General features: G+C 33.5%; 1 protein-coding gene across 1 annotated transcript in view; it reads right to left on the reverse strand.

The window, feature by feature from the left end:
• Window positions 1-19,947: 19,947 nt before the first annotated feature.
• LOC118740320 (relaxin receptor 2-like) overlaps window positions 19,948-27,378 on the reverse strand; it is a 34,906-nt gene continuing 27,475 nt past the window's right edge. The window contains exon 8 of the mRNA XM_036471846.1: window positions 19,948-20,020. Within this exon, the coding sequence (XP_036327739.1) occupies window positions 19,948-20,020 (73 nt within the window). The remainder of the gene's footprint in view (window positions 20,021-27,378) is intronic.

A 27,378-nucleotide genomic window follows, 5' to 3' on the forward strand; every position in this document is an offset into this window, starting at 1 on the left:
ACAAATAATTTTATTCACAATATTCATGGAGTACATCAACATAAATATTACTCGTACTTTATGTTGGCTATCAACCGCCACATCATCAGCATCGCCAATAATCCATCACTATCAGCTTGGATAACATCAAAATCTATGAAACCTCCATTAGACAAAGTGACGGACGTTTGGATGGCTGTTAGTCACTTAGTATAGATTTTTATCACTATTTTTTGTGTACACAACTTCCAGCTTCCAGCGTTTTGTCGTTGTGTAGTGTGTGTTTTTTTATGTTTTATAAGAATCACGGCACTTGTCTTTCATACGTCGGGAGTGGAGTAAATTATAACTTTTTTATACTAATATGCACTTATCTTCATATGTACATACATATGTATGTATAGTAAAAGCATATAAATATGTATATATGTACGTATGCATTACGCGTGTATTAAGGTGGCCCTAATTTTTATTAAAATAAAAAGAATGTATTAAACTTTGTAGGATATCATTTATAAATGTTGGGCGATCCGAAAAACTACTAACTATAAAATTTTAAGCTAATCGGAGATGTTTAATGGGTTGCGACTACTAGAGGCCTAAGTTTAAAACTGCTGCAAATTTAATGTAAATTTTTGTAAATAAAATGTTTACTATAAAAAATCATACAAGAGACAAGCATCCTCCTCCATCACACCATATCGCTCAAACTTTTATGTAATTCCACTGCTTTTCAAAGCATCCATCCAACCTGAAAGTATTCATTAAAAAGTTTTAATACATTTATCGCGTTTTGCGCGATATTATGTGCACTTGATTTCGCATATTTTCACTGCCACAAATTAGGAATTTCGTTTAAAAATATACATTTTTTCGCACTGATAATTCTTATAGCGGATTATTGTTGTGGTTTTTTTTTTACTACTGAATCATATATGTAATACTCCTATATTGGCAGTAACGTTAAAATATACAGTGACTCAAACAAATGACCATGTGTTGATTTTCTTCAAATATTCGTAATGTTTTTCGAGAAAATTTTTTTTTGTTATTTTTATATAAAAATATCGTCTAAGCTTTAACCAAAGCCGTGTAAATCACAGTTTCAAAATTTATACAAAATTTATGAAAATTCATCGAATTTTCATCAAAATTTCAACTATTTATTCTGAATTTTTAGAAAATGTCTGGGTATGCAATTTTATAGCCCATACAATTTTAGTCTAATGAAGTGCAAGTTTCGAACGGCTAAAAGATCGCGTTGATTTTTGAGAACTTTTTTTGTGGTTTAGAGCGGAATGAGTTTCATTGCGCCACAAAAAAACAACGGTTTGTAGAACTGCGTTATACATATTTCGGAAATACCCCATATCTAGCAACGACAAGACGTGTCATTCGAATTCATAAATTTGTGAAGAACTCATTTATAAGAAAAACAAAGCTGTTAAAAACTCTAAAAGATATCTTCGCAAGCGTGTGACAAAATTCGACGAGTTAATCCTACACTTACGCCAAAACCTGTCAAACCTTGCCTAACTGTACTATGATTTTTAGAAAACTAAATTCGGGCAATTAACAAAATAATAATAAAGGCGAAAGACGATTTCGTACTTGACCATTATAAAGAAAATTTATTTTTCAATTTAAAAGGTTGTTTAAATTTGCTTTAAACTACACCTAGGCCCTTTTTAAATTACAAATAGGTCGCTTCACTATACATTAAATCCGCCACTGGAGTGATTTGACAGCTGCTCGAATTTTTTCGTTTATAATTAAACACGTACACAATACACACACAAAAACGATACTAGACTGACTCGCTTACTGCCGTATAGAAAGTATTACATATATGTTCTAAATAGTAGACATTTTAAAGAACTCGTAAAGAAATCATTAATTCCCCCTCCGATTTTTTGTTGCATTTTCTAGGATGAAATGTACTGTACATACTTTTATTATTAATATACGGAATTTCGGAAGGAAATCGGTAAAGCAACGCAAATAATGCTGCGATGCACAATGTTCGGCGAAGCCATGTTTTACCGGAAAGTTTATAAGGACTGCCACGATTTTAATAAAACTGTAGGATCATAATATTATTATCATCCTTAATTCGAATATGCCCATAAAATTTATAGTTTTAAGGTTGATACAAGAAAATCGTTTGTAAAGTACCACTGATTAGGTTTTCATATAAGCTGGACTTGTATGACGAATTGAGCACTTGCAAGTTGACAGCAGGATTGTCAATTTCTCTAAATATAAGAAAATATTTTTAAAAATTCCACTGATCTGGTTTTTAAACGTACTGATTACGATTTGTATGTCACATTTTATTTTTGACAATTGACAGCTGTCAAATGGACTATAAATTTGCCTAAAAATGAGAAAATCTTTTCAAAGTGCCATTGATTAGGTTTTTAGACATGCTAGTCACGAATTGTATATTAAATTTTGAGTTTACAAGTTGACAGCTGTCAATGAAACTGTTAATATCTCTTAAACTAAGAAAAACATTATTTTAAAGCTCACTTTTTATTGGGCCACGGGGGCCTCATATATAGAAAGTGAGTTTAAGCTTCGACTCGATTTTTGGTACACTTTTTTGAGTTTTTTGCTCAGTCCGTAAGTGCCAATGTTTTTACTTAGCAAAGTAAATGATATATTTTAATGCAAAGAACATATTTCAAATGAGTTTAGAATGAAATTATGAAGTAATAACAGTAATTATAATTATACAGGCTGTTTGGCAGACGGTTAACCTAGCCCCTACCCTATAGCCTTTATTCGATTTTTTATTTTTTTTTTTTTATAGAAAGTTCGTTCGTTTCGTTCAAAGCTCAATAACTTTATTTAAAAACTAGATCGCCCTCACCCGCTTCGCTGAGTGTATGAAATTTCTACGTGATACATTGAGTAAAATTTATTTCAAGAAAACTCAGTTAAAAAACAGGAGGTTTAAAATTTGTTTAACCACCTTCAAAATATTTTCAAACTAAAACGTTCCTAAACTTCTCACTTGTCATACTTTTTCAATTAACTTATCCCCTGAACTCAATTTGAGATTTTAAACAGATGGAAACCTCTTAAATGTAGTTTTGAAATTAAGCCCTTTCAAGACAATTTCAATTGGCACCCATATTTTAATAATTCATTTAAATCATTGAGTAGTTTGAATTTAAATTTTCAAACAGTTGGCAACCTTTTTCATTCATTCAAAACCATTTAGATTCATACCAATCATCTACAACAATATATATTTTGAAAGCCGTTTTTTATGTGTTCGCAAAGCTCGAGAACGGCCGAACCGATTTTTTTGAAATTTCGGATACCTGCTTCAGACGTCCCAAGGATGGTTATAGGCTAAAAATTTTAATATATGAAGGGGCGTGGCACTTCCCATACAAACCGATTTTTTCATACTGCATATCTCTGGAAGTGTTCACGGTAGAATACTGGAACTTGGTACGGCAATATATGAAATCAATCTTATACTCATGGAGAAAAATGGGCCATTTGAAAAGGGGTCATGGCGTCGCAAAAAAGTTTATATATAATTCTTGTGTCTGTGTGTTGGTGAGTGAAATCCTTCTAAATGCCCGGACCGATTTTAACGAAGTTTATTGTGTACTTTTGAGTGGCTCTCTGGAGAGTGTAGTTTCAAAACTTCACCCGCCAGTTGGCGCTGTAGTGAAGTTATTACTAAAAATTTTATTTATTATCCACTTCAAAATATTTACTAGTAACGGTAAAGGCAACACTATTCCCAAAAAGGGCTGCCAGATAGCGTTGGAGTCATTACGAATAAACGCCAAGTTAGAAAAGGTGCCGTGAATGTCAAATTAAATCGACCTGTTGCGCCATTGAGTATATCAAACTCTTATGTGTTACGATTGGCCCAATGGACGTGATATGCCAGTATTATTATGCGTTAAAGCTTCATTCTGAGACACCAGGGTTGAGTTGTACAGTGGTAAATTTCAAGTCACCACCGATAAATCAACCACCAGAGCCATTGCGCGCCTTATACTGTAATATTTAAATTAAAATAATTGAATTTAGTTTTTAAAAATGTGGCAACCCTTGTGAAAGACTTAAATATTATTCAAAACTCTCAAACCAAAGGATTTTTAACAATATTTCGTTAGACAACCCCATTTTAATTCTTCAGATAGGTTGCGCATAACCAATTTAAATTTGACTTTTCAAACAGGTGGCAACCCTTTTAAAAATATATTCAGCCCTCATCCATGAGTGGATAATGATTTTATATATCTCCGTATCAAGTTCCAGTAATATATCAAAAATATTTCCTGAGAAATGCTGTACGAAAAATTCCGTTTGTATGGGAGGTGCCACGCCCCCTTGTCTAATCGAGATTAAATTTATCCTATATTTTAAGTTTGGCTAAATGACAGCAGTATACAAAATTTCATGATGATCGGTTGAGTGGTTAAGGCGTGAAAGCAAAGCAAACAAACAAACTCACTTTCGGATTTATAATATTAGTAAGGATAAGGATGAGAAAATTCCCATATTGACGCCATATTTTTCAGTGTGAATTAAAAAATAATAATTTAATATTTGTAAAGAGCGAACCTAACAAGCTCGAACTACCAAGTTTCCTGAAAATCCACCAAGTTTTTAAATTCTAAATTGACTTCAGATTTGTTAAAACACATCTTATAAATTTTATTATGCTAAATATTGAAAAACTATGCTAATTTTTAACGTTTTAAAATGTTAGGAAAATTCGCAACACATAATAGCTAAAACGTATCACAATTAGATCGGTTGAATATTAGTGAAAATACTAATTAGTTTTGAGTTCGTTGGACATTTACGATTATGAATGGATTTATTCCGACTAATTTATCACAATTTCCAAATGTAACTTTTTCGCGGGAAACATGGCCTCTGCGACCATTATGCGACGTGAAGAATTTTTTCAGAACTTTCTATAAATAAAATCGTATTTGCGAAAAAAATCGTTACAGAATTCGGGGCAAACTTTTAATGTTTTTAAAAATTTCGTAAAGATTTTTGTGAAATTTGGTTTGCTTTATTTATTTATTGACATATATACCTACATAGATATAAACACAAGAAAAAAATATTCCGATAAATTGATAACCTCCTCCTTTCTAGCAGTCGGTTAAAAATTTGTATACCCAAAAAAAATTAAAATTTTTAACTGTTTAAAAACTTGGGACGTTTTCTCAAGCAGGTGTTCAAATTTATGTGTCCTTTAAACACATACATATTTTGTTCTGAAAAAATGTGTTTAAAGCGAAGGAAAAATTTTAAAACCTACATAAGAAAACGTCATTTAGTAGATAAATAAAATCATAGTGTGAAATATAAACCAAAATAAATAAAAAATGTAAATAAAAATAATATTAACAAAAAAATTTAAAAATTGTTGCCACTTTCTTTCTTTGTGAATTTGTTTCGTTCCAGAATCATCAATACATCCTTTGCATGGCAAAATATATTTCGACAATCAAAAATTTGTATGTAAAAAACTAAATTACTTGAATAAAATCAGAACAATTGCTTCAGTGCTACCACCTTGGTTTTGAACCAGAAGAATATAATTCCACAAAAAAATCTCCACCAACGAAAAAATGTTGGTACACACACAGCAGAGATTTTAAATCGAAATGTGTTTCGTAATAATCGCTAGTTGCTTCACTTGGACAGGACTACAACATACTAGTCGAGCCGCATAATTGCGTTCAAAGGCCTAATAATATTTTAAAATCAATTTTTTTGATGTTTCAAAACCGCAGTTCCTTTATGAACACCCTAATTTACTCTTTCTTATTTCATTTATGAAGCAAACTTCATTTTTCGCCAATTTTCTATTGACTGCACTTGAATCCTAATTGACTTCAGACCATCAGCCACATGGAGCGTGTGTGTATGCATGCGCATGTGTATGTATATGTATTGTGCATGTATGTATGATTGTATGTACGAGAACGTGAATATATAAGATATCAGTTTCTGTGCTTTCTACCTAGCATCTCTTCAGCACCACTTTGTTACATCATTATCAAAAATTAGCACTTACGTGCACATATGAAAATATATACATACATACATATATATGTGCACAAAATATGTATTTGTGTATATGTGTGCAATTTTCTTTGTAAAATTTCACGAAAATCCTTTTTTGTGTGTTTAAAATGCTCTTAAAGTCATCGACTTTATTCTATGTCCCTTTTTGTGATGTACCAGCTATAAATCCTGTAACAAATGTTTGGATACTTAAATGCACACAAATTAAGTACAGACTATCGTTGTGACGTCGCTGAATGAATATACAAAACGTAAATACGGTTAGTGAAGCATGCAAAAAATATTCAAGCCTACCAGGAAATGATTACCCAATTAAATAAAAAGCAGTAGGTTTTGCTACTTACAGAAGAAACTGTAGGCCAATACCTTAATAGAACTTTTAGCCGATTTTTTAATTGTATATGCCCCGTTTATATTAGGCCAGTAGCAAGCCAATCCAGGTGCTAGCGTAATATAAACCGGCATGCCAGTAACTGGAGTGCCGGTCTACTTTTCATGCCAATGCTGGAGTGCAATGGGGTGTAGTCGTTGTGGCTATGCAGTTACAGTTGCACGGTAATACTCAATCCCGACTCTTATGTCCTCGTTCGCGCACTATGGTCAACGAGAGCAATCCATGTAACCAAATCAAGATTCTTCAACATATCGATGACTTGCGCCTACGCCCCGACATAAGAGAAGGACGAAGTGTCCAAGGATAGCTTCTATGAGCGCTTAGAATGCACATGCGAACGACATGTCCGACAACGGACTGAGGCTGAACGACTTTGCCGAAACCCGAAACATGGTAGTACGCAATACTAGCTTCAAGCATAAAAAGATCCATCAAGCTACGTGGCTGTCTCCAGATCGAAAAAAGAGAAACTAAATCGAGCATGTTGTGATAGACGGAAGGCACGCTTCTAGTGTTTTGGACGTATGTACATTTCGAGGCCCGAAAAGCGATTCGGACCACTGTCTTGTTGCAGCCAAGAGACGCATCCACCCCTGTGCAGCAAAAAAGTTCGACCAAAAATGCAAGGAAAGCTTAACGTCGAAAAGCTGCAGTCACAACAGATGGCCAATGCATTCGCTACTCAGCTCTAACGCCAGCTCTCAGAGAGCACTCTTCAGCAAACCGAAATGTGCGAGTAGTGGAACCACATTTTCCGTTCATTAAGTACCGCCGTGCAGAAGTAGTCGCATTTCAGCGAGCCCGTAGGAATAATTGGTACGATGAAGGGTGGTCAAGAAGCTGCAGAAAAAAAAAACCTATGTGCATGGCCACGCTGTGATCAGGCCCAACGCGAGCTATGTGGGACCGCTATAGGGAACTGAAGAGGGAAGTGACGCGTATCTGCGAAGAGCTTGAAATGCTGGCCGGCAGGAAAATGCCCGAAAATTTTAACAGAGTTACAGAAGTAAATTGAGTAAATTAAAAAAACTCGCGATTACTTTGACTGCAAGTAGGCACGGGTTGCCGTGGTCCGAATGGCATACAATTTTATTCGGATAGTTTTTAAGACAAAACCAATAAAATTAGGGGTATGCGTTATGCAGATCGAAAATATGTTTTTTTAGATAGAAATTTTAATTTAATATAAATATTTGCAATAAAACTAAGTTTAAAACATACATAACTGGCTACAGCATACCTACATTTCTTTGACCCCAAATCCTCCCAAAGTAAGCTTTCATACTGGGGGAACAATTACAAACTCTTTTCGGGACCCCAGTCTAGTACTTCGTATATGTATGTATAGCCTTATATAGCACTAAAGACAATTTAAACCAAGTAAATAAGCACATATAGTGAGTACACATACATATCGTCACCTTAATTCACAGAGGCACTTATATTAAAGTACACCTTCACTACAAATTTTAAAGTGTTAGTACCAAAAACAACGCAGTTATGCCAATTTTAAAAAGCCCTTTGTGAGTTAAGGTTAACGATATACGCATATTTAATTTCAATTACTTAATCTCTTAAATCCATGAACGCCAAAACTTAGGACAAAAAACACAACGTAAATGCTGTGAATGGAGCTTTAGAAAAGTTATTGCATTGCCAGGTAACAGACTATTAAAAGTGCCAAAAAACAAAACAACATTTCTAGCAACTTGAATTAGTTAATAAAAAAAGATTTAATTGAAAAACTGGCTAGCTATGTTGGGTTGTCAACAAAACAAGAGCCTAGTTTGCCTGATGCCAGCACTATTTGCGTTTAGATTGCCTTAAGATGAGCCTGTGATTGCATACAAACTAACGTAAATGTACAATAAGTATGTATGTAAATATATGTATGCAAACGCCTGCATGAAAAATAAAGTTAAATGTTTTCGTCATAATCGTTAATGAATATGTACATTTCTACATCTTTACACAGATATTTTCTAAAATAATTTGGATGTATTTGCTTACGTACGTATTAAAACCTTCCACTATTTGCATACATATAAGCAAATACTAGTATATACTATATACTGGCATCCCTTCCTAAATTGTTTACAATAACCTCACAACAATTGCCTCATTACGTACCGAGTCAAAGATTCCCCATAATTTGCTAAAAGTCACATAAAATTGTCATTTCTTCCACCACATAAACATGATACTATGTAAAGAAATATGGATGTGTATATATTAGGGTGGTCCAAAAATGCATGTGAAAAAGTAAAGTCGGAATTTTACCTAAAAAAATTAACCCCTACTTTTTTATTTTGAAATAAAAAAATATTTAGAGGTCGCTCAAAGCGCCCAAAGTTTTCCATGTATTTAATATGAGGAAAAACCACTTTTCGTAGAAATGGTATAGAATTCTTAAAAATCAATATTTTTCTATCGGAAACTCTGTTTATCTGCAGAAGGTTCCCAGTAGTAATACCCAATTGTTTAATTAACCATTTTTTCATCACAGCTATAATTTGCAAAAGGGGGACCAATAAAAAATCGTTTATATTAAAAAATCGTTAAATAAATAGTTGGGTATTATTTCTTAAAGTCTCCTGATGAGAAGCAGAGGTTTTCGATCAAAAAATATTGAGTTGCAAGAATTGTATACCACTTCTACGAAAAGTTGTTTTTTCCCATATAAAAATACATGGAAAACTTTGAGCGCTTTGAGCGACCTCTAAATTTTTTTATTTCAAAATAAAAAATTGGGGTTTATTTCTTTTCGATATAAAATAATCCCAGGCGGTGAGAGCATTACAATTCCGACTTTACTGTTTTTGGACCAGCCTAGTATAGGTACATATGTGCATGTACTCGTATGCGAATTTCGTTGTTACACAAAGCCCACTATTTTATTGTAATTTTCTTCTGTTTGCGGTCAAGTTTTTTCCTGTTATTATGTTGGGTCATACATACGGTGACCAGATTTCTGTGAACAAAAATCGGAACATTTCTAAGGCATCGAATCCGAATCTACAGTTTCGTTTTTAGAATAAAACGACATAACTTCTTTTAATACACTCAAAATTTCAAGCTTTGTAGAATTAGACAAATTTAAACAGATGTTGATCAAAATTTTAAAAATTTTAATCAGATTTTCTACGATGGTCTTAACTATGCAGTTTTGTGGCTAATAAAAGTTTAGCATAATAAAGTGCACATTTAATTTTTTAATTTAATTAATTTAATTTTTGGAAATTTTTTTCCCATAAAAATTATGTTCAGAATTTTTTTTGAAAAGAGAAAATGAGAAACACCTTCTACAAAAAACAATTTACCAATAATTAACGGTAAGTCCTAGCTAACTTCAAACTTTCACTTTGAATTGAATGGGCTACAAAACTGCATACTCAGATTGTTTCTAAGAAATCTAATTAAAGAGTTCAAAATTTTGATGAAACTTGTCGAATTTTGCTATTTTTTGTACAAAGTTTGAAATTTTGACTTACATGGACTTTGTTAGATAACGAGCTATACTTTCATAAAAAAGTACTAAACATTAAATAATCTCCAAAGAATGCTTAAATGTCTCTTTTTTAGGCAAAAAAACAAAACCGACTTCAATTTTCATAAAAAAATTAAGGAGTATCCTTAATTTCTTACTGATTCAATGAGCGTACCTGAACCAAATTAATATGGGACCACCTCTGAGGTATTACTTTTCCTTATAGAAATCGGTTAAAATGGTCCAAAATTATGCGGTAACATACATAAAAAAATACATATTCCGACGAATTGATAAACTCCTTTTCTTGAAATCGGTTAAAAAACCTCACAAAAAAAATGAGAGAAGGATAGGAATAGGTTGACAGAATAAAACATTACCAAAGATTAAAGAAAATAAGGATGCCGACTATGCTTATGGATCCCTTATATTCTATGTCCTTTGTGATAACGAAAGTGCTGCCACATTTGTACGAAAATTTGTTTTTGGGCCAGAGTACAGAGAAACTCTTATTAAATTAATAAAGAAAACACTGAAAATCGGGACTTAATCGGTACAAATATGAAAAACCGGGACACTTATACGTCCCGACTTTAAATAAGTATTGTCCCTAATATTGTCCCGCTAAAATCGGTACGAATGGTCACCGTAGGCATACATACATTGTAGGAGTAATCCAAATTACACATTGAAAATAGGTACGATTAGGGATGCCAAAAAAATAAAATAATCGATCATATGATTAATCATAAACCAAAAAAGAATAATTGCAATTAATTGCAATTATTGAGAAATAATCGATTAATCGAATTTTTAAAGGCATTTTTTACGGTGAGTATTTACAAAAACATTTGTCCATAAAAAAATTCTAATTCTCTTGTTAATTAGCCTTAAATGAAATAAAACGAGTATTTTTACTGACGATAATTATTTATTATATAATCATTTTTCCAAAAACGAAAGTTTTGATACGCGTCTTGGAGGCTGTAGCACCAAGATTGACCAACTTTCCTACATACGACTTATTTACAACCAACTTCTAGTATTTGACCAACTGGTTCGCCGATAAATCAATGAGTGTGTAGGGCCTTTAAAGTTGCTACACTTAGTTTTTAGCCTTTACAATGGACTTACATGCACAACTTTTTGTTGCTGTTTGATATTTTAGACAGCTACAGTATTCATATTTCTTGAAAATATGTCTACAAGTAATCGATTAATAATCGATTAATGAAACACAAAACTACGATACAATTAAATCGTAAATTGGACAAAAATAATCGATTAATTTAATAAAATGATTAATCGCTGTCATCCCTAGGTACAACACACTCGAGTGTATAAATCCCAAAATAAATAAATACAAATGTATACTAAAAATTTAAAAAAGTAAAGCGAAAACCGCAAAATTCAATATTTGCGTAACATCTACAAAAAAAGGGTCCCAAATTTTCTGCAAACAAACGCATTCACAAACAGGCGGGTACATAAGTATTCGTTCAGTTTTGAAGTAAATATTTCGTTATAACATTTAGCAAACGCCTGCTTACTTTTGGAAGTCTTTCGGTTTTTATTTCGTAATTTCCTTGATTGCTGCAATTCTGCCTAGAAGATGTTTGTATAGAATTGGCTGTAGCTCTTTTGTTTTCGGGGACATGGGGCAATAGCGGCAGTCAATGCGGGAAAAATTGCTAGCCAATGTACAATAATGCAGATTTTTCGCGCAATCAAGGATGCTTTAATATACATTCTACAAACTGTTACACTACTGGAGGAGGAACGAGGAAGTTGCCACCTGTTTGAAAAAATCAAATTCAAAGGGGTTATTCCAAGCATAGATATTGAGTGCATTAGCTTCAGTAGTTACTGATTTCTCGCAGTTTTCGTGTTTCTGTAAATTACCGTTATATGGGAAGTGGGTGTGGTTATTTTTCCCTAAGCAAGGCTCGTACGGAGTTTGGCGGCTTCTGAGACACAGCATTTCATCATGAGCGGGCGGGAAGCCGCCCATTTTCCAAAAGTTTCATAATAGTCTTATTTTGTACCAAAATTTCACTTCACATACAAATTTTCACCATTTAGGATACAATATTTACAAAAATACCGTAGATTTATCTAAAGTTACTTTTATGTAAATTTAAACGCTTGTATACCCAAAACTATTTCTTTAATTTTTACTTGTATAATACCAATTTAAAGGAAAACTAATACATAATAGGACCGAAAGGTCTTAGAAGACATGACTTTTGCCTTTTTTTTAATTAGATAGATTCATTTTCTCGTTCAACGGCCTAAAATTCATCTAAAAAGTTTAATTTTAGTGATAAAATAGGTTCAAAGTAGTGCTACTATATACTAGTTGCGTTTCTAGATTTTTTTAAATGAATTTTTTAAGTAAAGAAATGCCACCTATCTGCCATTTTCTGCGGGCAATGTTTTCACAACTTAATTTCTAAGATTTCAATTGAACAAATTATAATAACCCCCCCAAAAAATTCCTAAAAAAAAAAAAAAATTGGTGGAAATCCGCTATTTTCGTTACATTCAGGCTGAACTTTTGCTTAATAAAATGATTAAAAACACTTAACACTTAATTGAACTTATTACCTTCTGTATGCGGATCCATCACTACTTTTTAAGAATAGAATACAATGCAGAGTTTCATGTCACTTTTTAAAAAGCTCTACCTGTTTTTGTTATACTTTTTTTAATGTTTTTTGTTTCTCCTGTAAAATTAAAAATTTATAATATTTTGGCGCTTACACTTTCACTAAGCGTTGGTCTAGTTTCTCCACCAATTTTTGGTAAGCGTCTTGTTTTTATGACACAAATGGAAGTACCTACATTTTTCCGCCGCTCCAAATGGCAAATGGATTTTATCAAAAGCTTTTTCATGGCAGAAATATAATCGGAGGTTTTCCACTCAGTCGCGGCAGCCACGACTTGCTCTTTTCAAATAGGGTTGAATTTCCTTTCCTTAGGCATTTTCTTAGCAATTTTCTGACCTTCCTCAATTTTTTCCATGGTACTGACTTTCTACAATTTGTCTTTGGTATTTAGCATTTTAATTTTCAGGGCTAATGCAAGCAAATTTGCTACATTTATAGATGATTTAAAAATATAATTTTTTTTTTTAGATCAAAGTGCATTACACTCCACGATATTCTTAAACAATAAGAAAGCAAACGATGACGAAGATGGTCAAGCATATATGTATGTGTGTGTATATTGAACAAATTCTGCACAAATTTAAAACATCTAAAAAATATTTTAAATTCAATTTGTTTTTCAATGCTTATTCCAGCAGTAAAATTGGAAGACAGGCAGCTAATACTTTTATGTATTTTTTTAGTCATCGATTTAAACGTGCGTATGTATATACATTAGACCGTAGCATCTTACCAGCAAGAAAACGGTCGCCGCACACGCCTGAATCTAAAGTATTTTTGCAAGGCAATTTCGAAAAAAAAAAAATTTCGTCGAACTTAGGTTTCGCTTTTTTACTTTTTCGGTGACACTTTTTTTTAAATGGTTCTGCCGGAATAATTGAAATAACTTCTTTGCAAGAGTTCAATGATTTTTGATGAGCTTTAATTAACTGTCATTAGGGTGGTCGTGGGGGGTGATAAGAACTGAGATCTGTTGGGTAAAAATATATATTTTTAAATATATATTTTTTTGAAATTGTTTTGCAAAAAGACTTTAGCTACAGAGGTGTACAGCGAACTCTTTTTCTGATACAGTCTAATGTACGTAGATGTGTATGTACGTAGGAATGCAAAAAAAACAGCATCAGAGTGTAGTTAATGACGAAATTATATTGTGATATCAGAAGTATAAACAATTAGTTAATATAAATAAACATAATTGTACTTGCTTAGGCAGATGTACATATGTATACATACGTACATTAAGCGGTATCACGACATACGAAAGAAAAACAAATTAGGCGTGTTGTGTCAGTTTTATTTAAAGACTTATATCGAGAGAAGATTTTAGGTGCAACATTTTTCTTTTAGACACCCGCTAAAACAGCTGAATTGGGTTTTTTGCTATAACTTTCTTATTAGATGTCCGATTTTTGAAATCTCTATGTCGCCGAAAAGGTCTCTCTGGTTATTAAAAGTGTTTTTTGTCTTTAATTTTGGAAATAAGATCCCTTGCTTTTTATTTTTATACCATAAATCTAAAGCTCTCAAAAAATTATGAGAAAAAAAGTTTAAATGTTTTTCTTTACATAGCTTTTCATGATCTAAGAAACGCATCAAAACAAACTAACACACGTGAAACTTTTTTTTCGTGCTACGCCTTAATGCACATCTCTTTATGTTTTCTGCTATTACTAGTACTTTTCAGAAAAAAATGAGCAACGCATTAAAATTAATGAATTATAAGGTTTGTTCGTTGAGTGCATTAGCGTAGGAGAAAGCGTTCAAACGCACCTAATACAAGATGGAAGCACAGTGGCAACGAGGGCAATTTAGTAGTGAAGTTATCACTCATACGCACTGGCACACCGGAGATCCACGCTGTTTTTTTTTAAAAACATTTAAAAAAATTAGGTTACACTACCAGGGTTTGAAAAAATTAAATTGTTTTAAATCCCAAAAAAAAAAACTAAAACGCTATCAGGGTTTGCAACAATTAAATTTTTTAAACCGCAAAAAAAATCGATTTAAAAAAATTTGGGTACATTCCCGTGTAGACATACGAAAAGCAATTTTTGCAAATTTGCAGAGATCATTTTCGAAAGAAAAATTGCAAGGCGTAACTGCAACTAAAAGAGCGCAAATCGCTTTCGAGAAATAAGTTAGACTTACTCGTGCTGCATTTTTTAAATTAGTTCCTAGTACAAATTACGTTTTTTTTTAATTTCACGTACAAATTATAGTTCATTTTAACCGACTGTAAAAAAGAGGAGGATATCAATTCGTCGGAATATTTTTATTTTTTATGTACATATGACACCGCATAACTTTGGATCACGTTAACCAATTTTTCATCGGAAAGGTGGTACCTCAAGGGCGGCCTCTACTAATTTGGTCTTGATCCGATCATTGGATCATAAAGAAATTAACAGTAATCCTAAATTCTTTATGAGAATTGAAGTCGGTTGTGTTTTTTTGCTTAAAAATTACTTGTTGTAAATTTCAGATTTAAATAATTAAAGGAAAATATCTCTTTTGCCTTTTTTTGGAATAAATTTTTTAAGACAAAAATCGAGTCGAGGAGGAGGAGCAGCGTTTCTTCTTTTGGGAAAAATTGTTTCAGCTGTTTTTCGTAATTCAAAAGAGACAGCACATGTGGAAAGAACATTTTCCCAAATCAATTTGAATAAAAAATAAAAATAAAAATGTTAATAAATCGCCTTGTGATTTTTATTGTAAAAATTTAAAATTAAAAATTACTTTTGATTTTTATTTATTAAAAAATAATTAGGAGTTACTTTCGGAATTAAAAACAAAAATGGTATCCCGAAAATAATTTTTTAATGCTTATTTTTATTATAAAAATTCAAAATGATTCTTATTTCCATTTATAAAAATCAGATGTATGTATTTCTATTATTATTTTTTTATTCCAAAAATATTTTTAATTCCAAAAGTATTTTTTATTCTACAACATATTTGATTAAAAATGGCATCTAGCTCAATAAAATTGTTGAATATATTAGTATATCTCTTTATCTTTTACTATTTATGGGTTTCAGTCTTAATTATAAGAAATATCGAATTTCAGTTATTTTTTTATTTAATTGTATTTTGTTTTGTAATACCTTTTTTATTGTACTTAATTTATTTAATTTTTTTTTTTTAATTTTAAGCGTAAAATTTTTGATGTCATACATTCGCAAATTATCACACATAAAAAACAACTCATCGGTAGCAGGCGAATGCGGAAGCTGCGATAAGCGTCCTTAAGCCAACTCAGTCCTTTTCACAATTTTAAAATGAAAATTGCCCTCTCGTTACACATTTCCGCAAACCAGTCGCAGTACACACGTGATCGTAATTTTTCACAATTTTCTACACATCATTTTAAGAGAAGTATTTTAAATCAGGAACACACACAACCAACCGCCTACCGACCCGCGAAGAAAGTAAAAGTTTTTCAAAGAAAAACAACGACTACTACAATCAGTTCTATTCAATAGAAACGACAATGTCCTTGCACCGGCACGCACAGCATCCGACTGAATGAAAATTTGCGAATTGTTGCTGATTTTGTCAATGTGCACAACGACAGCGACTACAGCGCACACGTCGACGCTTCGACGTTGACGACGACGGCGTTAGCGCCAATAACCAGCAAGAAACTCGCAGTGGCAATAGCGGCAATGATGACGAATAAAAAAGGAAGACGAGTACAACGTGATGATGAGTCGGTGGAGACAATGGCCAGCCAGCGTGTGCTACTGTGGCAAATGCTAGTGAAGAATAGTAGTAGTGAGGAAGCCGGCCGCAGCCACAGAACAACAGCAGCAGCAGCAGCAGCAGCAGCAGCAGGGACAATTGCAACAGCAATATGCGAATGCTCGATTTACCATGGTAAGGTCATAATGATGTTGTGCATTCCAATGATAAAGATGCTCCACGTACTAATGGCCTTTATGGTGCTGGTAATTAAGTGTTTACTTTTGCAAGGCAAAAGTAATGAAGATTACATATATCTGAAAATGAGAGTAGGAGATTGAGGCAATATAACTGATTGTTTTGTATGAATTATTTTCGCATGTTGGGTACGTAGTTTGTGTTTGGTGGATTACTTCAATAGTAATAAAAGTTTTGGATACGTTTGTGTGTATGTATGTATGTATGTAGTTTAAGATGACTTGCAGTGAGTTTTCTGATAGTCTATTAGGTGTTGTAATTAATTGCTAAGGACAAATGGATTAAATATTTTGTTTAATTAAAATACATACATACATACTATATGTATGTACATAAATTGACATTTTTGAAACTAAATTTAATTTTGCTATTAAATAAATAAATAAACCCTCAGAAATGTTTCGCAGTTTCGCTGAAAAAAGATATAAATTAAATAAGCTCGACGAAAACATTTGTATTTTAATTGAAAATTCTCAAAAATGAATAATTAAACATAAGTGGCAAACAATATCACTTTTAAAAAGGGGTGCTATAGATATGGCCATTACTATATGTACATATAGGAATTTGGAGAAAGCAGGTGGCAACCCTATTCAAAAACATATAGCCTTATTGCACACTTAGTGGTTAAACCCTTTCATTTGACATCTTATGTTTTTAATGCAACAAACGGTGTGGGTCTGATAATTTTTTAGCCAGGCGGCAACTCTGTTCAAAGAAATAACACCATATGACACATCTCGAGGCTAAGTCTATTAATTTGACAAGTCACTTTTAGTTCAACGAACAGCCCATATCTTTGCCATATAATTTTTCGAACAAGGGCAACCCTACTAATACCGTAATAAATATCTGAAGACCCGCTCCTTCATTGTACACCACATTTTTTATAATTGAACGAACTTTGCAAATCTGACGTCATTCACAAAAATTAACTTAACGTATTATATGTATGGTAGTAATTAAAAAATAAATGGCAACCTTACTAAAAAAAATAAAAGGTTATTGCACATCCGGAGATAATCTCCTTTCAGTTGGTGCCTAATTTTTAGTCCAACTAACGGTGAAGGGTGCAAATCTTATAACTTTTTTGGCAGATGGCAACTCTATAGAAAATCCAAGTACTAAAGATAACAGATTATACTAAAAAAATCACGTCCTACTCCGTTCAGTAGTTTTCGAGATTAGAATGGTAAAAAAATCTTGACTTTGCTTTATATTATGTAGGGATAATATAATAATTTTTAAATAGGTGGCAATCCTACTCAAAAAAATTAAAGTTTTTGAACATGCGACGGCATTTTTAATCCAACAAACGGTTAAGATCTTATAATTTTTAAACAGGTGGCCACCGTACTCAGAAAAATAATACATTAATGTACATCTGTAGGCTAAGTCTTTTTATTTGACAGTGACGGTGCAGAACTGATTCCTTCGTATTGAATATAGTAATTTTCTCAACAGGTGGCAACCTTATTCAAAAAAATAAAACATGAATGCTTATCTGGAGGGCTAATGCCTTACATTCGACACCTTACTTTTTTAAATCAAATGAACGGTGCGGAGCTTATAATTTTTTAGACAGGTGGCAACCCTATAGAAATTCTAAATAAATTAAGGTGAGGTGACATGATATATATCTCTCTATTTCTATCTTCAATTTAATTTCCATCCTATTCTTTATCTTTATCTTTATTATTATCGTTATTCTTTACCTTTATCCTTGCATTAATCGTAATCTAAATTTTATCAGTAAGCCGGTGAAAGGTTTCTTTAATTCAGTATCAATATTAAGGCGTACATTTAGGAGGCATTCGCCATGTTGATTTTTCAATTCACTACCGCTGCTGAAGAAGCTTCACTTCAAATGTTGCTCCAATTACACTGAATGGAATATCTCAAGTTCTGAAATATCACAAAAAAAAAAACGCCGCGACACGTAGCCTCAATTCTGAGTTTTAATTACGGATATGTATACCGTTTTTCTAGATCAAGTCATTTTCTCAAGATAATTTCATTTTAGGTTTGCATTGCAAATGAAAAAGATTCAACCTTTAACAGGGAAAAAAAATAAAAATTAAAGATATGATGTCCTTTTTTAGATAAAGCGTAAAATCAGTTTTTACGAAGAAAATCTACTGATAAATAAATTTGTGAATGGTGAAATGAAACTGCGTAATGATCATACTCATACATGCTCGTACATGGCGTATGAGTAACATTCTTTTGATCATATACAGATATGTATGTAATTCATACACAAAAAAAGGCGTCGTAGTGTTATCAAAGGTGGTTTTAAAATTGACGAAAGTGTGGCGCTTATCTATTTTGTATCGGGTGTATGAATTAGCCCCCACTGAATTAACCCCCACCGGGCAAAATGACTTAAGCCCCACCAATGTCTCAGTGAATCTTTCCCCACCAAAAATGACAGAATCCCCACGAAAAAAAAATGAATTAAACCCCACGAAAATGATTTTATCCCCACCAATCGAAATGAATTAAGCCCCACCAAACGTGGGGGTTCTTACATGACAGAATCCCCATGAAAAAAAAGGAATTATTTACAAAATTATGGTTTCTCCTTTTACGAAATGTGCACTATTAGTGATTTTAACCTTTCGTAAAAGGAAAAATTCCCTTCTATTATTTTATAATTTACAAAATTATGGTTTCTCCTTTTACGAAATGTGCACTATTAGTGATTTTAACCTTTCGTAAAAGGAAAAATCTTTGACAATTCAATTTTAATAGAGTGATTATTAAAAACAGTTCTGCGTATTCTGCTTAAAAATGAATATGGAAAAATTGAAACAAATAGAGAGTAATCGTATAAACGCAAGGAAGATCTTACTAAATAAAAGCGATACTATAAACTTTTCTCATCAAAATGAATTAATCCCCACCAAACGTGGGGGTTCTTACATGACAGAATCCCCACTAAAAAAAAATGAATTAATCCCCACGAAAATGACTTTAGCCACACTTTCCGCCATTTTTAATTTCGTTGTAAAATTGGTGGGGCTTAAGTCATTTTGCCCGGTGGGGGTTAATTCAGTGGGGGCTAATTCATACACCCTTTTGTATCTAAGTTCATTTCCATTATATATATGTATGTATTGTGAGAATCTGGTCTATGGGGATTTTCCAGGTCTGAACCCACACTGATATGATCCAATCATTTATTTTATAAAACGCTCCAAACTTTCACGTAGTATCGCCCATAGAACTTCATATGCATTGTTGGGAAGACTTATCCCGCAGTAGTTGGGCACACGCAGCTGTATTTGCCTTCTTGAAAAAGTTTGTACAAATGCTCTACCAGCTCTTCGGCGTCTGCTTTCAAAAGCTCAGCCGGTATATAGTTAGCTCCGGGTGTCTTTCGTTTTTTAAACCTCATTATTGCTATCGCGTGGCGATACAGGACTGGGTTCTTCATTAAACTCGCCACCTGTGACACAACTGAAATACGCTGAAAAAAGTTCACTTCATATATCAAGTATGTGTGCCCCCCTGAGGTAGCATCCCAACAGGAGTTACTTGTTTGCTCGATATATAGAAACTGAATCGCTTGTAAGAAGAGAGAAATGATTTCCCCGATACAGATGAGTTTCGACCAGTGGTAGTGATACGACTTCACAGGTGACAGGTGGATAACTCTGGTGCGGTTATATACCGTTAAGAGCAGTGGTTCTTGAGGCTTTAACCTTCGCCTGAAAGCAAGTGATGCGCTGGCATTTAACCAAGTCCAATAGCACACGTCAATCATTTATTTTCTGTGCCAAATGACGCTAATTTGAAATGCCAAGTGAGGCCAAGTCCTTTTTCACCTGTTTTGCTATCGCTGAGAAGGCCTTCCTTTCCATCTGCTACCACCAGCCGGTACCATGTCGAAAATTTTCAGGGCTAGAGCGTTTGTGTCTATTCGTACGACATGACCAAGCCAGTGGAGCCGCTACACTTTAATTCGCTGCAAGAGCCGGATGTTGTCATTGCCCTTTCTTCTGCGTCATTTATTTACGGGCATAATTAGTGATTTATACTGTGATTTTGGACGACGAGAGAGAACTTTACAGGTACTCAAGTACCGATCGGTAAGCTCCTCTTGATCAAAAGGTGAGATTCCAGGTGTTTTAATCGCAGTCTAGCAAAATCTTGGTAATTTGCGGTTGCTAGAATTTGATTCGATATGATATTTGGTCCCACTAATCGCGCTGTGCACTATCAATACAAATACTACAATTAGGCTCACACGCCTAAGGAGATTTCTAGACCTCCTCGGGCCCAGCCCCTGGCCAGAAGGACCTTGCAGTAGCTAATGCCCTAGTTTTCGCCTAACGTTCGCTGCGCTACCATGAGGACCTTCTGCTCAAGAAAGGTCCATATGTAGTCAAAGGGACTCCCACTTCCTCTTTTCTTCATCAGACTGAGTCGACGGTGCGCCTCCTTAACCACGCAGTTTCCTTTGATATCGCTATCATGTGGTACTCACATACCTAAGTCTGACAAGGAAATAGTTAGATGCGACCGAAAAAGAAGTCAACCATCCTCTAACTTGTTGCGAGCTCAGGGCGCCGACCATATTCTACATAGGATTTAGTGCATGCACCTTATCAACCCCTCCCTACCGTAACTCAGCTGACAGCCGTCAGCTCCAGAAGCTTTGTTGCTCTTCGTCTTATCCGAGAGTATAAATAATACTTTCCGCTGCAAGTTTGTAAAAACTGGATACATTTTTATTTAATTTTTTTAATCGGAGTGTCCAAGTGAGCAGGGCTCCCGACACGGCTTGTTAACTGCATCTCGCGCATGGATTACCCAAGTTGTGCGCACGCGGATGGAAGAGTAGGAACTCACTATGGCCACTGTTAATTAATTTGGCTAGCCTTCCACTAAATTCCTACAGCTGCAGTGGTAGTTATTTTTTTATGTTAAACTCTTAAACTTAAACTTTGATAAATAAAAAGCCGTTTGTTATATTTTTAAAATTTGCATATATTTTTTTGTAAGTTATTAACTTTTTTGAAGAATTGCAATTTGCATTGTGACAATTGAATAGTATATCGTAAATAGTATGTAGTATACATATATTTGTTGTTGGATCGTTGTCCTTGTGTTTGGTCTAGGTAAATTATGCAATAACTAATGTGTATGTAGTATAAGTGTTGGGTGTGGGACTACAATTTGCTGTTGATTGGAAATGCAAAGCTAGATTTTTCACAATGATACATATTCTTATTTTTAATTTTTCGATAATTTGATCATTAATTTATATATGTATCATAATTACATAGATACAATATTAGTATACAATTCTTTTTTTTTTAATATACATATAATGCATATTTTCAATACAAACATGGATACATATATACATACATTACATATGTGTGCGTCCTACATACAAAATAAAAACATCCACGAAAAGTTCAAAACTTTCTTTAGATATTAGGAGTCCCCCTACCAGGGTTTGAAAAAATAATTTTTATTTTGATCGCGAAAATTCGTCAACTTTTTTACTGTTTTTTTTTAAATTCTTTAATTTAAATTTTAATAATTTTTCCTCAATTTTTTAACCGGCTATAACTTGGGCAGTTTATAAATAAAAAAAAAATCAGACCCTGGTAGCGACCCCTATATATGTATGTATATGTTTTTTTTAATTTTTAATTTTCGTGTTTGTCTTTATTTTGAACGTAGAACTGCCCCATACTCAATTTAGATTAATGTATGTATTTTACATTTAAATGCAAACACTAATTGTTTTAAAGCGCTTTAAAGAGATTTTGATTTATATTGAAAGCCAAAAGGTATAGAGGTACTTACGAGAATGTATTTATGTATAAAGTGTCTTTGATATGGTTTGGGTAGGTGTTAATTTTTATTTTTTTTTTATCGTGTAATTTATCAGAGGGTTCAGTGTAGGTACGCGGTTACGGTTATTCAAAATATACACTGCACGACACTTGATTGCCCTCGCTTGGATTTTCACTGTATTTTTTTGGGTGGCACCCATGAACAAAATTCTTATACGCGTAAATGGTAGCTATCGGCATCCCAATTTTCCTGTGGTGGCATTCTAAATATCTGCGCAGGTTACCGTAACTAACTCTTTTCTGCTATTTTAGTAACCTGCAAGGGCCACAAAACAAATTTCAACTTTTTTTCATAATTTTTAGAGACTTTTTGGGTATGCAGTTTTATAGCCCAATCAATCTGCAGGTTTGAAAATTTGAGAAAATCCCGTAGATTTGTGTGAATTTTTTTTTTGTCGAGGGTGTTGCGTATTTTCTCCCATATGAAAATAGATTTTGTTCATGCGTTATATGGAAGAAAGTTGAAAATTTTGATTACATTTTTATGAAATTTTTGAAATTTTCCTCAACTGTACACAAAGTTTTAAACTTTTACTTATATGGTTTTTGGTTATAGCATCTACTATATCTTTTTTTTTTAAAGTTAACGAAAAAAATTTATCATAAAACATAATGAATATTGTAAAAAATAAAAGTGTGCTATTTAGGTGAGCGCCACTGAACGTACGCTGGCGTGATTACTGTAAAACTGTTATTTTTCCCTAACGAAAAATAGTTCAATTCGAACGGTCCGAGTGGTTTCCAGCACAATTTATTCGATTTGAGAAAGTCGGAGCGATTTGTTGGTTCGGTGATGATATGGGCATTAACTTGCTATTACGCTGCAAAAAAATTTAGAGTTTTTGATGGTCGACAAAATGCATATATGTATTTATTGCCAGCTGTTGGAGACCCAGTAATTTTTAAACCTTGATGAAATATTTACCAACCAAGAATGGATTGTTCAGCAGGACAACACAGCAAGAAGAGTGAGGTAATGGTTTAGTGCCAAAAATATACATGTTTATAAGTGGTAAGTGTGCACTCATACCCAAAACTATCAAAAGTTTTCGAAAACTTTTACTGGTTTGGCTTTCTTGTACCCAAAAAACTTGCAAAGTAGGGGAAATTGAGAGAGAAAAATATGAAAGAGAGCTGCAAATTTTTGCTTTAAAAATTTTTCCCAGCAAAAATTGCAAGTAAGAAAATCAGCTGATTACAAACACATGTTTGTAAATAAACAAAAGAAAATATCGCCTTTTTGAGTTATTTATTGCAAATTTTATTATTCATGCTAGTATACAACGAAAAAGTGAGCACAACTGTTGTTGTTCTCGCACTTTTGTGGATATTTTGTCTCTTTGAGAGCGAATGCTGCTAAAATCTCAGAATTTTTGCTGCTGGATAATTTTGTCCGCTCAATGCGAGTACACACCTAATGTGTGGGGATAGTTGTTGCGAAATACAGCACGACTCCATGTCAACACTTTTCGATGCAATAGCGACTGCATTCATTTCAGTACCAAATAATTACATTCAAAGTTTATATAATTCACTGCCAAACAGGCTACTTGACGTCATAAGAATGGATGGAAGTCCACCTTAATATCTATGTTATTAATATGATGGGTATTTATTAGAGCAACAGAAGCCAAATCAAGAATTTTCAGCATTTTTGGCTGTCTGTCTGTCTGTCTGTATGCGCATGACACGAAAACGAATGCATGGAATCGAATGCAGTTTTCACCGGTGTATTGCTTTGAGGTCTAAATTAAAATATAGGACAAAAAAATTCAGAGCTGCAACATAGCTGTAAACAAGAAAGAGGTTTAAGAAGGCTTGCAACCGAAAAAATTGTGTGGAAGGTTGCCACCTATTTGAAAATTTTCATTTAATTAAATTAATAAGGTAAATTAAATATTGCACTACTGATGTTAAACTAAAGAGGTTTAAGAAGGTTTACTGTCGAACATCAATAGTTTTAGTAGTAAGTGAGGGTAATCAAGTGTCGCACTTGCAAGTCGAAAAAAACTAGAAAATCGACTTTTGCTGTTTACCGTTATTGATGCTTTTTTTTGCCACTGTAAAATATGTTTACTGGTAATCGCTGCCACACCGCATACAACATTTTTTTCGAAATCCCTAAAACTGTTATAAGCACTTAAAGCGAGCACATCTCAAAAAAAAAAATTATAAAATGTCCGCAACTTACTAAAAAACATTTCTTTGCATTTACATATTATTTATTTTTAATAATTATCATCAGCTTGGCTTAACAACTGGCCTTCACGTGGGATATGCAAAATTCAAAATAGTACTAAATACGATTACATATATACATATGCATGTACTTAAAAAGGTGTGTTTATCTCTGTCTGTATATATTTTTAAAATGTTTTTTTTTTGAAACTATGCAGTTATGTATCTATATATTTTAATAGGCAACTAATTGCTACAAAACTACTTAAATATTAGAAGGCGTTTCGATAATTATTGCAACTGTTACATAAGCAAGTGTGAATATGTATTTATTTATTAACAAATTACTAAGCAAACTTATTTTGAAGTTTACAATTTTTTTTTATAAAGTAAGATTTCTTACTACTTAGCTGTGTATTTGAAAAAAAAAATCCGACATTTTGAAAATGACAATATTGATTGTAAAAATAGTTAAGCCCTAAATTCAAACTAATTCGAAATAAAAAGAAAAATCAACTACAGACTAGATAAAGCATAAATTTTCTACATGTACATATGTACATATGTAGGTGAATATAATTTACATACAATACTTGGAGAAATGCAGGTAATATATCGTCGCCACCGCGGTAAAAGCTGCTAACTCCATTTCGTAAAATTTTACAGTAGAGCGAAAAGACATCATTAAATAATAACTACGCACTACCCAAGGCTTAAGTAATTTTTAGCAAAATAAAAACCGACTTCAACTCTCATATAAAAATATATATAAATATATATATCTCATGATCCACTGATCGGATCTTAACCAGATTAGTATAGGACCACCTCTGAGACACTACCTTTCCGATGCAAATCGGTTGACGTAGTCCAAAGTTATGCGGTAACATACATAAAAAAAAAAATAATATTCCGACGAACTGATAACCTCCTCCTTTTTTGGAAGTCGGTTGCCGGGCCCACTAATCAGCGTTCATGCTCCTAAGTTAAGTAAACGTTCCAAGGGCTGGGTTTCAATCACTTTTGTGAAGATTCACATGCAAATACATTTTCCCAAATAAGAATTTTTGTAAAACAAATTAACAATATTTTACAGTTTAGGGACCAAATAATTTGGAAAAAAACAAATCAGCTGCTCTAGTGCTACTACCTTCAAAATTTCAAGATACCCTTTTATTACCTTTTGTATACTCTATTTATTGAGCTTACAAAAAAATAAGTTTTTTTCGTTAATTTTCAAGTTATACATAAATGAAAAAAAGGAGTTAGCAGGCTTTATTTCGTATCAAAATAAAATAAAAATTGGAGTTGGCAATTGGCTGTTTTATACTAAATCAACATACATATGTTGTAAGCATTGAAAAAATACAGGAAATTAAGATTAATCGTGGAGACTACTGGGACGTCGTCTTCATCCCTAACGTTGGTAGGAACGACTATACTAGCCCAAAAAACTGCAAGCAAATTATAATGATATCCTTCAAGCGGAAATGTCAGAATTGGCAATGCCATCACTAAGAAAGAATTCGCATTTACATTAGGGTAGTACGTTCGGATGAAAAGAACTGAGATACTTTAAACACAGGGGTGTGCGGCGAACTTTTTTTGATAAAAATCATCTGTTTTTCAAACTCAAATTTCGTTCCAAAAAAATATGTGTTTGGAGGGCAGATAAGTTTTAAAAGCTATGTATGTACTTGAGAAAACAGCCCTAAAACTTTAGGGTTAGGCAGGTCGTTCAGAAAAATTGGCAAAAACCATGGAATTAAACTCGTATAGCCATCGTCGACTACCGGCCCATGAATACCGCGATCGGAACCCATTGACAACCTGTGACAGACACGGAGCTTCAACTGCGAAGAGATACGCGCATTACTCTGGCCCAGTTACGGTCTGGATACTGTAGCTATCTCAACCGCTACCTGTACAGACTCGACCCCAAAATGCCTACTGAGTATCCGGCATGTGGAGATTCCCCGCACAACACCAACCATCATTTCGCATGCCAGCTCAACCCCACTCAACTAACACCCCTCTCGCTTTAGTCCAACCCTGTTTAAACTGTTCATTTCTTGGCCCTACCGTTGGATGAGTTTGGCGACAATGATTGATGGACAAACCGAAATAGGCGGGGCCGCTATAACAACAACAACCTGCATAGCTTATGGGCAAGGTCCGCATAACACCCAATACCTCTTCGCATATACCTATAACCTGACGATCCTCACACTAGACACCTTATGGGACCGTTCATTCGAATACACGATGATTCTGCGTCTGGCGGATCACATTCAAGGAACGATGGTCTTGGAAGAGTAACATCTGTCTGATCATTGGTTCATCGAATTTCGGCTGGGATTATCAGTTCCTCAGTCAAGTGTCGAACGGTATGAGTAGTGGGAAATTTGTGGGTTCAAAAACCTGTAAGGTTGATTGATTGTTTGAGGAAGTATGAATATGTGCGGTCCCGTCGTGAAACGCTGTTTTTCTGTATAAGGCAATCATAGCGCGAAAATAAGAGCACTGGTTCGAATATTATATCATGCGGAAGAAATTGAGAGGCAAATTCATACGTCAAAATTAAGCTCTTATAAAGACTTCTGTAGTAATACGACAACATTAAAGAGTCGACCAAGCTGTGTAAGCTAATTCGACAAACCCTAACGGCTAGGCTCAAGGTACATTGAACAGGTAGTATCAGTAGAGCAGCTGATTTGAATTATTTTCAAATTATTTGGTCTCGAAAATGTCAAATATTTTTAATTT

Source organism: Rhagoletis pomonella, unplaced genomic scaffold (assembly GCF_013731165.1).
Source record: "Rhagoletis pomonella isolate Grant_MI unplaced genomic scaffold, Rhpom_1.0 Rhpom_scaffold_00001, whole genome shotgun sequence".
Lineage (NCBI taxonomy): Eukaryota > Metazoa > Arthropoda > Insecta > Diptera > Tephritidae > Rhagoletis > Rhagoletis pomonella.